This window comes from Crotalus tigris, unplaced genomic scaffold (genome assembly GCF_016545835.1).
Source record: "Crotalus tigris isolate CLP2741 ecotype Arizona unplaced genomic scaffold, ASM1654583v1 scf7180000023675.2660513, whole genome shotgun sequence".
Classification (NCBI taxonomy): domain Eukaryota; kingdom Metazoa; phylum Chordata; class Lepidosauria; order Squamata; family Viperidae; genus Crotalus; species Crotalus tigris.
The window spans coordinates 1629156-1642309 of NW_024100112.1; the positions used below are offsets into that span (position 1 = coordinate 1629156).

General features: G+C 35.7%; 1 protein-coding gene across 4 annotated transcripts in view; it reads right to left on the reverse strand.

Annotated features, from left to right (window-relative positions):
* Positions 1 to 3402: 3402 nt before the first annotated feature.
* The window catches only part of NEIL3 (nei like DNA glycosylase 3), a 40451-nt gene continuing 30699 nt past the window's right edge, over positions 3403 to 13154 (reverse strand). For 2 of the 4 annotated variants that reach the window (XM_039320653.1, XM_039320651.1), the window contains exons 7-9: positions 10345 to 10711; positions 6487 to 6661; positions 3403 to 4982 (exon numbers count right to left, since the gene is read on the reverse strand). In XM_039320653.1, coding sequence (XP_039176587.1) covers positions 4800 to 4982; positions 6487 to 6661; positions 10345 to 10711 — 725 coding nt within the window. In that variant the 3' untranslated portion in view covers positions 3403 to 4799. The remainder of the gene's footprint in view (positions 4983 to 6486; positions 6662 to 10344; positions 10712 to 13154) is intronic. The other 2 variants (XM_039320652.1, XM_039320650.1) reach the window with 2 other exon arrangements.

The window sequence follows — 13154 nt, forward strand, 5'->3', positions numbered from 1 at the left end:
AGTTCCTCATCCCTGCACTAAATGGATGAGTTCTGATTGAAAAAAGTGGTCCCGAACAGCAATCTTATACAGGTAGTGCTCATTCAGCAATAGTCTGAAGTTATAGTGGTGATGAAAAAGAAACATTACAACCAGTAGTCACATTTATAGCTTTTGCAGGTGTGTAAAGCAAAAGAAAGCTGAAATAGGATCATAAGTGCAGTTGTGGTTTCACTTAGTTAGTGACCATTTCACTTAACAACTGACTTGCCAGTGCCAGTTGGGACTGATATAACAAGGACTACCTGTACATGGAAACACATTATCAGTATTGTTTACAGAAGCTTTTGAAAACAGAAATTTCTGTTGTAATTAATTGGCTACCAACATAACAATCTTCGATCTTATTTCCATTTTACTAAAGTTACAAAATTAATCTGTTTGATTCTATAACCAAAATCTTTAGTACAAACTATAAGGAAAAAAATAAATACACACAAGGCAGATCATGTGGGTTCCTCAAAGCTTCCTTTAATTACATTTAATGTAATGCTGTGCCAAAACAGGGCTTGCAATTTTTCAAAGTAGTGTTTCTGTGCAAAAGAAGATTCTATATTTCTTATTTACAGGATACCTAAGAATTTCAAAATTCTCTTTAGATGTTTTCTGTTCAAGATGGTGTAGAGCAGTGGTTCTCAACCTGTGGGTCGGGACCCCATTTGGGGTCAAATGACCATTTCACAGGGGTCACCAAACCATGCTGTCCGCCATTTTTTTCCCTTTTCCCTAGCTGTCCTACTCCCTCTTATTGGTGGCCACACCCACCTGGGGGTCACCACAACATGGGGAACTGTATTATGGGGTCACGGCATTAGAAAGGTTGAGAATCACTGGTGTAGAGACAGCTATTCCTACTTATTGTTTCCTGTTATATATCTTTCCATCACAGTTTTCTGCTGACATACTTCTTGTCTAAAGAAATACATGGGAAGAGTTCCCACAGGAGTTGATTGAAGTTTGAGATTCCAAGAAGCTGAAGATATTGTTCAAAGGTAAATATTCATATACAGCACATAACAGCATTATAAGAGTATGAGAACATCACACTTTAACTGAGGACATTAATTGAATTTCTTGTCCTTTAAAGAAATCAAGAAAACAATTTCTTTTTAAGCAAAACAAATGTAATTGATAATGAAACATGTAGATTTTTTTTTTTTTTTGATAAAAGCACCGCCAGCAATTTAAAGAACAGCATGCTTAGGATTGCTTAGAACTTCTTGAACCTTGATACAGACTTCATAAAAGTGCACTTAAAATAGTGAATGCATACGTAACACTTCAAGGATATTCAAGAACTTTAACCCATCAAGTGCTGTAAGCAATGAAATGAGCTTACAATTAAAAAAATAAGATATATAAGTAGTATTCAACATATGATGATTGCAACTAGAATTTGGGTTGCTAAGCAATACAATCATTAAATGTCATCATGTGACCAGACCTGACTTTATGACCATTTTTACTATGATTGTTAAACAAATCATCACAGCAATTAAGCAAATCTGGCTTCTCCAGTTGATCACATGTTGGAAACCGGCTGGGAAGGTCTCAAATCATGATCACGTATCTGCGAGACACTGCAACTATTGTATATGTGAACCAATTGCCAAGCACCCAAACTGCAATCACATGACCATAGGAGTGATGCAACAGTCATAACTTCAAAAACAGGTCATAAGTCTTTTTCTGAAGCCGTCATAACTTCAAATCATTAAACAAGCAGTCATAAGGACTACCTGTAATTCAATTATGGCAAAAGAAATTCACACTAACAAACTGCAGAGAAGAGGATCAAAGAAACTAAAACTTGAAAATCAGAACTAAGCACATTTCATCCCTCCTTGATCAGTTATAAAAAAGTTGTAGATTCTAGGGTCAGGTGTAATATAGCATCACAATACTTACATGCTAAACTCACTGGGGATAATTCCAGAATATCCCATCTTTGAACAATACATTTTGCATATCCATACACAATAACATTAAATGATTAGTCACCCTACTAAGTGATGAACCAGGCCACAATGTCATATCGGTTTTATTTGCAAAGGAAGCACACAAAGTTCAAAAACATTTTTGTAAAAGGATGAGGGGGAGAGAAGAGCTCGTACTTGGCTTATTAATATTCCAGCTTTTATTTTTTTTAGTTTTTAAAACAAAACATAACACACATACAGACACAGTGTATACTCCTTTTTTTTAACAGCTATTTCATAACGGTAATTTTCTATTATTTACATCCCCCCCTATTCTTCTTTAGATATATTTGTCCTTGTTGTCCCGTTGTTTCTTGTTTACATTTTTCTTCCTTCATACTATACCTCATACTAAAAATAATACATATTATTATTACTATACATTATTATACACACATTTTCTACTTTTGACCTTTCCACATTTATTCTCCTCTATTATTTCTAGTCTCCAACCAGTCATACCACTTGTTCCATATTAGATAGTACTCTGTCTTCCTTTTCTTTTATCTCTTTTCTTAATTTGTCCATCTTAGCACAGTCCAGGACTTTTCTTATCACTTCTTCCTCTAATGGTATATTCTCATTTTTCCAGAACTGTGCATATGCTATTCTTGATGCCGTTGTTATATGTAGAATTAAGAACCGTATTTCTTTACTATATTTTCTGTTTAAAATACCCAGCAGACAGATCTCTGGTTTCCAGTCTACGGGTTGGTCTATTATTTCTTCCACCTATCTTCTTATTTTAGTCCAGTATTTTTTCACAACTGGGCATGTCCACCATAAATGATATTTTCCATGTACTTTTTTTACATTTCCAACATGTTGGCAAATTGTTCTGGAACATCTTGGCAAGCTTTGCTGATGGAAGATGCCATCTGTAAAACATCTTCAACTGGTTTTCCTTGAATGCCGCTGACATAGTCAATTTTATGTTTATTTCCCATATTTTTTCCCATTTCTCCAATTCTATATTATATCCAAAAAATTTTTCCCATCTAATCATTGTGTCTTTGACAACTTCATCTTCCATTTTATATCTCAATAGGTATTTGTATAAACTGCTAATTAATTTTATTTCTGTTCCATGTATAATTTTATCCAATTCTTGCAGCTTTTTGTATTTCATATAATTTTTTGTCCTCTGTATATTTGGATTGAATTTGTGTAAATGTCCACCAATAAATCTCTCTGCCTATATCTTGTTCCAATTCTTGTTTTGTTTTCAGATTTCCCTATTCGTTTACTAATTCCTTGTATCTAATTATCTTATTTATATCCAGTAGGTTTGGGTATTTCAGAGCTTCTGTTGGGAATAACAACATTGGAATTCTTATATAATGTTTTTGTTTTATTTTTTTCCCAAGTCTGTAGCAATGCATTCCTAACAATGTGTCTTTGAAAGTATCTATGTATTTTATATTTTTGTCCCATAGGAATGCATGCCACCCCGCTTGCAAGTCATGTCATTCTATTGTTAAAATTCTGGTATTTTTCAATTCCAACCATTCTTTTAGCCAAGTTAGGCTCGATGCTTGGTAGTATATTTCCCACTTTGAATATTCCAGCTTTAGATGTTAGATGTATTCAGTAGAATGAAAAGCTACAGAATGTCAAGAGCAGTATCCATGGGTGCCACATTTACTAAGCCTGTGTTTTCCAAGAATGAGATGATAGATTTGAAGTTCAACATTAATTAGAACACCACTGAAATAATGACGATTTTGATGTAATTTAGATAAAATCTACCTCTTGGTTTAAAAAGACAAAATTTCAGCTTTTATGACAATTTAGATGACATAATCATACTGAAATTAAGCTTTATTTTCTAATTATGCACCAGATTAAACTTATTATTTAAAACAGAATTTGATTTAATGTTACATATTAATGTCTATTATTTTCAAATCAGTTTTGTAAGAACCTTCAGCATAAATTCACCCCTGATGCATCACACTGTCCTCCCAGAATCTGGATAGCCCCCCCCAAACATTTGGGCTTTCATAAGGTATTAAAGATCTGGATGTTCCCTCAAATATTTGAACCAGGTTAAACCAGCCCTTTTGGTGGAGTTCCTCTCCCAGTTTTTGGTCTACACTGTTGGAAAATGAGTAGATTTTTAGATTCAGAATGTATGTTATACTAGTATTACTGTTATTTCTGATTAGTTCTCAGGATGTTTATGTTGCATATGAAATTGCTGTTTTTTATTTATTTAAACCTCTGTATACCAGTCACAACTGTGGCATAGGCAGCTATGTAAATAAATAAATCTAAACTATTTTTTCTGTTCTGACAACAATCTTATAGCTTATTCTTAAGAACAAACATCACTATTTGAAACATTTTATTGAAAATATTAATCTTTCATAACTGATTAAAATGTATTATAATCTATTCATAGTAAATGCATTGAAATAAAATTTTTATGTAAAGACAAAGAAGAAAAAAAGTTGAAGGGCAAACAATGAACAATGGTATCCAAGTTTACATAGGTGTGTTATGAGGGAACAACTAAGATAAGAAAAAGACTACGTATTGTTCAGATATTAACTCTGAAATGTTCTAGTATTAGATAAAATGCAACAAATAAGGAACAGAAAATAGCAGAAATACAAAGTGGGATACAAGAAAGAATGTTCAAATATCTAACACAAAAGAATTTGTAATCACAAAATGCCACTTGATCATAACCCTCCTAAAATATCTCTTACAGAAGAGCAGGATAGCACACACAGTTTGAGAAGATTAACACCAGATAGTCCAGTGTAGATGAATAGCTCAGCATCCTGGGATAATCTTCATTCCTAGACCGTTTTCAGCCCATTGAAAGAAGTCACACTGTTTATCCTTCCCAAGAGGACACACAAAGAAATTCTTTCCATTATTAGGGCCAATCTTCAGCACCGTCCTCATAATGCAGCGCTTCCCATGATTGCAGAAAGGAAAATGCAGGTCTGCCCACTGCAGAGAGAAATCATTTTCTGTTAACACCAGATGCTGAAGCCAAATTCCTGTTTTAGATGGGAAGCAACAAACTCCCCTTTAATTCTGCAAGGTAGGTGGTGACTAACAGCAATCAAGTTAAGCAACTTTCTCTAAAATTCAGTTTGCTCCACTAGCTGAACTTTACTTGTTTGACTTTGTGGGAGGACAGTTATAAAAAAGTCTTATCTGACTTTTGGAGGAAACACAGATTTAATTTATCCAAGTAAAACTCTTGATAGCTTATGACTTCAAAGCAATAGATCTCACTTCCCCAAACTCTAATGTCTCTCTCCCTTGGAAAATCTGAAGGTCAAAATTACACTGCATTGCATTAGTTACCATATGGTGGAACAGAATCTATTATCAAAGCTGAACGGAAGAGAACAAATACAAGAAAAACACCAGCACTCATTTTATGTTGTCAAGGTCATTAGAGAAAATATGAACTCAGATTCAGTTGTGCTGTTTTATTTCATTAATTTTGCCCCAGAATCTTTGCACACTTGATTAAGCATCCTTACACTAGAATTGTGTCTCCTTTGAAGGTTCTTGCTTTATGTTGCCTAACAGTGTTATTCCTTCTAGCTCATAAAAGATTAAAGGAAGTATGAACATATGAGTTTGATTCACTCACACTGAGTTTGAATCATTTTGATTATGGTAAATGTATTCATAGTGTTTGCCTAATGCTGTAAGTTTCATTGTTTTTTTTCTCCTTGTCTTTGCTTACTGTACTATTATTAAGTTACTACCTGACAATAGTAATCTAAAAAGCACCTAAAAAGAAGGAAGAAAACATAGCAATAGGTTTAGATGAAATGTTCAGAATAAACTAGCTAGGCAAGAAAGAAAGTTAAATTTGCTTAGAGCACGGGTGTCAAACTTGCAACGTCACGTGACGTGTCACGACATATTGTGACTTTTTTCCCATTGCCAGCAATGGGATAGGTACGGTTTTGGCGTGACACATCTGGCTCATGGGCCGGCAGTTTGACACCCTGACTTAGAGGATAGTGTACATCAACAGAATAAAGTCACAAAGTCACTTGTTTTTAGAACTTCAATTGTTTTTAAAAGAATATAAAATGAAATGCTATAATTATTTTCAAAAGTCCCCTTTTAATCACTCAAATACAACTGGGAGGTACATTGGTAAGGAAGAAACCCAAGATAGAAATAGGATAATTAAAATAATAAAATATTGTTATAAAGAACAGTATTATTTTTAACCTTAGTGTAAACAACTAACTCAAAGTCTAACAGTCTCATTGCTTATATATATAATTCAGTAGAGGGCAGAGAACCCATTTATTCTTCCCAAAATGCACTGAGAACTTCTTTAGACAAAGCTATCATCACAGCAATTCATTTTCCACTATGTTAAAATTAAAGAAAGAGTGAAATTTATAAGTAATCACAGTGGTTTGAGAAACCAATTTATCTTTTTCAAGGGTGTATGGTACTATACAAGCTTGCATACTTCAAAATAGTTACACCGGGCTTCTCTTGGCAAAGGACAAGTATAAAATGGCCTGCCCTTGTTTTCTCCGTCTTTCCTCACGATGCGAAGAACACAGAAGCGACTGTGTTTACTGCAGCGAGGACTGCCAGCATTTAATGTGCAAAAGCCATCTGTCATATTATCTGGAGGTGCTCTGTAATGACAGGTAATAAGATAAAAACCTGCATAAAATTAAGATTAGTTACAGCAAAACCAGCATCTTCAGTCTCAATACCATAGCTCCAAAGTCCATATAAACTCTTCTGCTTAAATGATACATCTGATCAAAGAGAGCACCTAGCAATTTTATCTGCTTTACTTTCTCTTTAAAATGAAATTGAAGGGCTCCATGTCAAAAATCCATTCTATTGAAATGAAATGGAAGCAGCACATTTTTTTAAAGTTCTCTTGCTGCTTTTTTAAAAAAACGTAAACTGCACCGTTCTGGCATTGCTAGCATAAATTTTGTACTTTCATGTAGTTTAAAAGGCATCCTGAATTGGCAACAGCAAGATGTACTAGAAAACCAATTCATTCCAATTATATTCTTCCCCTCTGGAAAGTTATTACACGTGTCTTAGACCAGACCATGGGGATATCTATCTACTTGTCTGCTTCAAGACAATTTTCCATGCTCTTTGATCAAAGCTACTTTAATGATCCCCATCATATACCACAGAGGAAGAAGTCTGACTGGCAGAGCAGAAAAGTGTATTTTATGAAGGTGATAGGAAAGTTTGCTCTCCTCTGATGTTAGCATCACCAGAATAGCTGGATAGCATCTGTTTACAATGCACAAAGGCATCTGCCTTGACTGTTAATGTTTAAACAAGTAATAGTAATAGTAGTAAAGTTGGAAGGGACCTTGGAGGTCATCTAGTCCAACCCCCTGCTCGGGCAGGAAACCCTACACCATTTCGGACAAATGGCTGTCCAGTCTCTTCTTAAAAACTTCCAGTGTTGGAGCATTTACTGCTTCTGGAGGCAAGCTGTTCCACTGATTAATTGTTCTCAATGTCAGGAAGTTTCTCCTTAGTTCTAGGTTGCTTCTCTCCTTGATTAGTTTCCACCCGTTGCTTCTTGTCCTGCCTTCAGGTGCTTTGGAAAATAGCTTAATTCCCTCTTCTTTATGGCAGCCCCTGAGATATTGGAATACTGTATCATGTCCCCCCTTGTCCTTCTCTTCGTTAAACTAGACATACCCAATTCTAGCAACCGTTCCTTATATGTTTTAGCCTCCAGTCCCCTAATCATCTTTGTTGCTCTTCTCTGTACTCTTTCTAGAGTCTCAACATCTTCTTTACATCGTGGTGACCAAAACTGGATGCAGTATTCCAAGTGTGGCCTTACCAAGGCATTGAAGAGTGGTATTAATACTTCACGTGATCTTGATTCTATCCCTCTGTTAATGCAGCTTAGCACTGTGTTGGCCTTTTTGGCAGCTGCAGCACACTGCTGGCTCATATTTAGGTGATTGTCTACTAGGACTCCGAGGTCCCTCTCACAGTTACTACTATTGAGCATGGTGCCACCTATGCTGTACTTGTGCATTTGGTTTTTCTTGCCTAAATGTAGAACCTTGCTTTTTTCACCATTGAATTTCATTTTGTTAGTTAGTGCCCAGTGTTCAAGTCTGTCAGATCCTTCTGTATCTTAAGCCTGTCTTCTGGAGTGTTGGCTATTCCTGCCAGCTTGGTGTCATCTGCAAATTTGATGAGTTCCCCATCTATCCCTTCATCCAAATCGTTGATGAAGATGTTGAAGAGTACTGGGCCCAGAACAGAGCCCTGGGGCACCCCACTACACACTTCCCTCCATATAGATGCAGTTCCATTGAGGACCACTCGCTGAGTACGGCCGGTCAGCCAGCTACGGATCCATCTGGTGGTGGTTCTGTCTACCCCACATTTTTCTATCTTGTCAAGTAGTAGGTTGTGATCTACTTTATCAAATGCCTTACTGAAGTCCAAGTAAATTATGTCCACAGCATTCCTCTGATCCACTAATTTTGTCACTTGGTCAAAGAATGCAATAAGATTTGTCTGGCATGATCTATTTTTGACAAACCCATGTTGGCTTTTAGTAATGACTTTGTTTGCCTCTAGGTGTTCGTTGATTCGTTGTTTGATTATCTTTTCCAGGATCTTCCCAGGTATTGAGGTCAGGCTGATAGGTCTGTAATTTCCTGGATCCATTTTTTTTCCTTTTTTGAGGATGGGAAGGTTAGATTGCTTCTTGTTTCTTAGGTTTAGCAGCAGCCAGGGGTTTTGGCAAGTATGTTACTAGTTAAGCTCAAAGGCATTAGATAATTTCACTCTAGGGTTCATTAATATGTAAGCAGCATTTCTCCCCAGCATTACTGTGACCTGATGGTTTTTTATGTAGTTTTCTCTCTAGACCCAGCTGGCTGAAGCTTCTTGAATGCAGCCTGTATGCCATTAGAAGGCCTACAGTATATATTGTTAACAAATGCTGTAAAATGCAGCCCCCAATCATACTATGGCATCTAGCAGCTATCTCTTATAAGGCTGCCTCTAATAATGGTAGTAGCATAAAGTACAATTATTATTATTTTACTGTAGCTCTTTTATCTTTCATCATTCTTAGGAAACTGAAGCTCACACTAAACAGCTGAGTTTTGCATTCTCCCATCTCTCATCTGCGGTGATACCATTAAGGACTGATTCATCTGTCCATTTCCCAACATGATTTATACTACCTGGCAACATCGTCCTTCTGCCATTTACATATGGCCAGACAGGTCAGTGAGACTTAACAAGAAATGGACACAAACCCACAGATTAAAAACGTTCATACTCAGAAACCAAATACTCCAACCCTAACTTAATGTTCTGTACAAGATTTAAAGGTCACCATACCTAACCAAATAATATTTCAGAAGCAACCTTTTTCTATTCCATGGGAACACTACTGAACCAAAATATGAGCAAATTTTATGCTATAGAACTTGGGAGGGAACTTGGAACCTTTTTTAGATATCTTGTGAAAGCTACAACAGTGCAATCAATGCTTGCCCTGTTCACCCAGATTCTCAACTTTGCATGAATAACAAGAATTCTACTGATGTTGCCTGTGTAAAATGTCCCTACTTTCCTTGACATTCAGGAATCTGAGGGGAAATTGCACAGCTGGAGACCAGCTGTGAACAGATTCACGAGCTGTCTAGAATATTCCTCTATGGAACCATGTAGAGGTTCCTCTAGTTTCTCTTTCTCCAAGAGGGACCAAGTTATCTTAAATAAGGCTGTTGGCCAACAGTATGCAGATACAAAAGTTATGCATTTGCTGTACGAGAATATTTATTATTGGAAACCTGAAAATTTCAATTTGTTTAGATTAAACAGGTTATAGAAATGCATTTTTAAAAATACTATTTTATTCCAAGGGTTCTTGTCCAGCATTTCCTGTCAGTTTGCCAGAACTATTCTACATTTTAAGAAGGAGGTAAGGCTACAACTCCTCTTTTTCCTTCCATTATGCCTACCAACTCTGTTCTCCCTTACTGCTTCTTTATTAAGTGATTGGTGACTGCAGATTTCAAATATTTTTCAAATGTTTTTGTTTTACAAGTACATCCCAGATATATACTGTATATACTTTAAACTTTCTGCATCATTTTTAATCATTTCTTTGAATCTAATAAGCTGCCTCGAACACAAGCCTACAGAGCTGTAGGATACAGCTACAAAGTTGTTTCATGAACCGGTATCTGCCAAAATATAAGTAATATTGCATGTTTCAAAGAAAAAATATAATACAAACAAATAGTTTTTCATATGAACAATTTTACCCAATATGTAATTGAACTTAACAAACCTGTTTACAACTTTCTCAGTAAGGCTTCCAACAGATGAGGTTGAACAATCAATTTTCTGCTTCTTTGATGCTGGCTTTAAAGAATTATGTTGATAGGGAAAAGGTATTGATGAATTTACTTCATAAGGGTTGGTACTGTTAAAATTGTTTCTCAAAGGATCATGCAGAGAGCCTCCATCTGGAGTTTGACTTTCACTTCTGTTATGTTCCAGTAGAATGTCTTTACCAGCAAAATCTGTCAGTACTAGAGTTGCTGTCCCAAATACCGTCTTCCTATTTATCTTAATTTCCACTCTTGATTTTCCAAAGTTGTTACATGGATATTTGACTAAGGAACCATTATCTGTTGTTAAACCTCCATTTTTTCCTATTTTTTAAAGATAAAAATATCCTAGTTAGTATTAATAAATCAATTGTTTCCATGTCTCCCTAAATTGTGTTACTCCAGCAATAATATGCTACATAGTGCTTCAATTTATGATCCTGATAGTCCAAGTAATCTACTGTAGCAATACAGAAATAGTTATAGTCATAATTCTGCGTAGAAATGCTTATTCCCATTTATATGAAGATATGTATTAAAGAAGAGCAGTCCACTATTATGGTCATGAACATCCCAATAGACATTAAGTGAATTGAAGGCATGAGAAATGATATTAATCTTAGTAGCAGGTTTTTTTGGTCTTTTCTTGTACAAAGCTGAATTTAACAACTGCTAATCAACTAAGAAGCAAAGGGAAAGCAAGATAAATGTTTGTAAGAATAAAGGTAAGATATATTAATTATAAGCACTGAGCAAAGTGTTTTGACATGCAATATCTTAAAATATACTGAATGCTATTTAGTGGGGGTGGGGAAGGGGATAAAGTTCCTTTATTGAAACACTGTAAAGAAGTCTTCAAATGGCAGGCACTCAATTGGAATGCAAGAATGAAAAGAGCATTATTGTGATTTTGTTCTAAAGCCCTAAGCTGTAGTGCCTTTGTTGCATAGTGTTTGCTTCAGCTTCTAGATCACCAGCTGGGCACATAAATTATAGAGGATAATTTAATTGATGAATTTGGTTTTCTGAAGGGATTAAAACCTTTAGATTCCTGAGGCTGGCTAAAGAATGAACTAAGAAAGGATAATCAAGAACTTACTTTGCAGCTGATACAAATACAAAATGGATAAGTCCTTAAGGCTCTTACTCCCAACACTGAATTAACTACAAAAAGACTGAATCAGCATTTTTTTCTCATGCCAGTCATTGGATTTTATAAATTCAGTTGTGAATGCCTTCTGTAATATCTTTAAGTATTACATATGTAAATCAGAAGCATTTTTACTACATTTTTAAATGGATTCTATGAAATAATTTTAATTTAATAATTTTACCAGTAATAACATATTACATTGTTGTTTTTATGCAACAGCTTAAATCAGGGATAATTGAGTGGGCTGCTGGGGCACATTTAGAATACCAAAAGTATGTCAGAAGACAACCTATTCATCAGACACCTACCATTCACAAACTCCTTTTGGTTCATAGGCAAATAGTGAAGCCATTCCTCGTGATTGACTCCCAATGCTTCACATTATCTAGAGCAAGGATGTCAAACTCACAACGTCACGTGACGTGTCACGATGTATCGTGACTTTTTTCCCATTGCCGGCAATGGGGTGGGCGCAGTTTTGCCATGCCAGTTTTGCCATTCGGCCTGCAGGCCGGCAGTTTGACACCCCTGATCAGAGACATGAAGCTATTTGAGTCTATAGCAGAAAAAAAATACTTAGGTGTTTGGCTTGCACCTGCCAATTCCGTAAGGACCGTTTTGAAAGAATCTGCATTTTTTTCCTGCTTTATTTGCAGACATGGAAAAATACATGTTTAAGTTAAAGAAGGCAATAACAGGAAGAGACAAAATCATTGTACCCTGAGGTCATTTCCTAAATATCTCCTTAATTCCAACACATATTTCCATGGGACTATCTGGCTGCTTTGCAAACCCAGGAAAAGACATACCTTCCTTGAAAAAATATTGACAAGTACATCAAGTGTGCCCAGAGCACTTCCAAAGATCTTTTTCTTTTCATGGGTCTACATTACCTATGTATACCATCCAACATGACCTTTCTGATTATCCACTATTCTATTAAAAAATGCCAATACAGTATGAGGTCAAGAGTTCTTCTTTAAGATAAAAATGCTAGACTATATGTGCTTCACAGCATGCCAACTTTTTATTTATAATTTATAATTTTCAAATAATTTTTTAATCTAACTTAGGGGTTTCTTGGAAGAGATTTCTGATGAGGAATTTGTGATGGACTGATGACCACAAACACAAAATTGCTTATTCCTTATCAAATGCTTTCCCAACAGCATTCATCATTAGAAGCATTCTTCTTGAGGCCCACAAACTACTTCAGCACTACTAAGGCAGAAAGAAAGTCACCTATAGTAGTAAGAAAAAGCTGGAAAGAATCTAATTGGAAATACACGAATAAAAAAGGTAACATGTTTTAAACAAAGGATCTTAAAGTAAATGACTTGGCATTTAAAACTTTGGAAAGAAAAGAATAAGCTAAAAAAAAAAAAGCTAAAGGAAAAAACTCATAGAAGAAAGTAGACGAAGCAAAATCAGAGTAAAAAAGGAGTGCGTGCTTTGAAGATTAGAAGCTTAAGACTATTGCTGAATACTGCCCCAGGTAGTGGAAGGCAATATTGAACACAGCTATTGCGAAGAGAGTGGGATATACTACAAATGGCAGTCTGAACATATCTCCACTGAGAATCTCAATGCTTCAGAATCTCTGTGCTCCAGAAT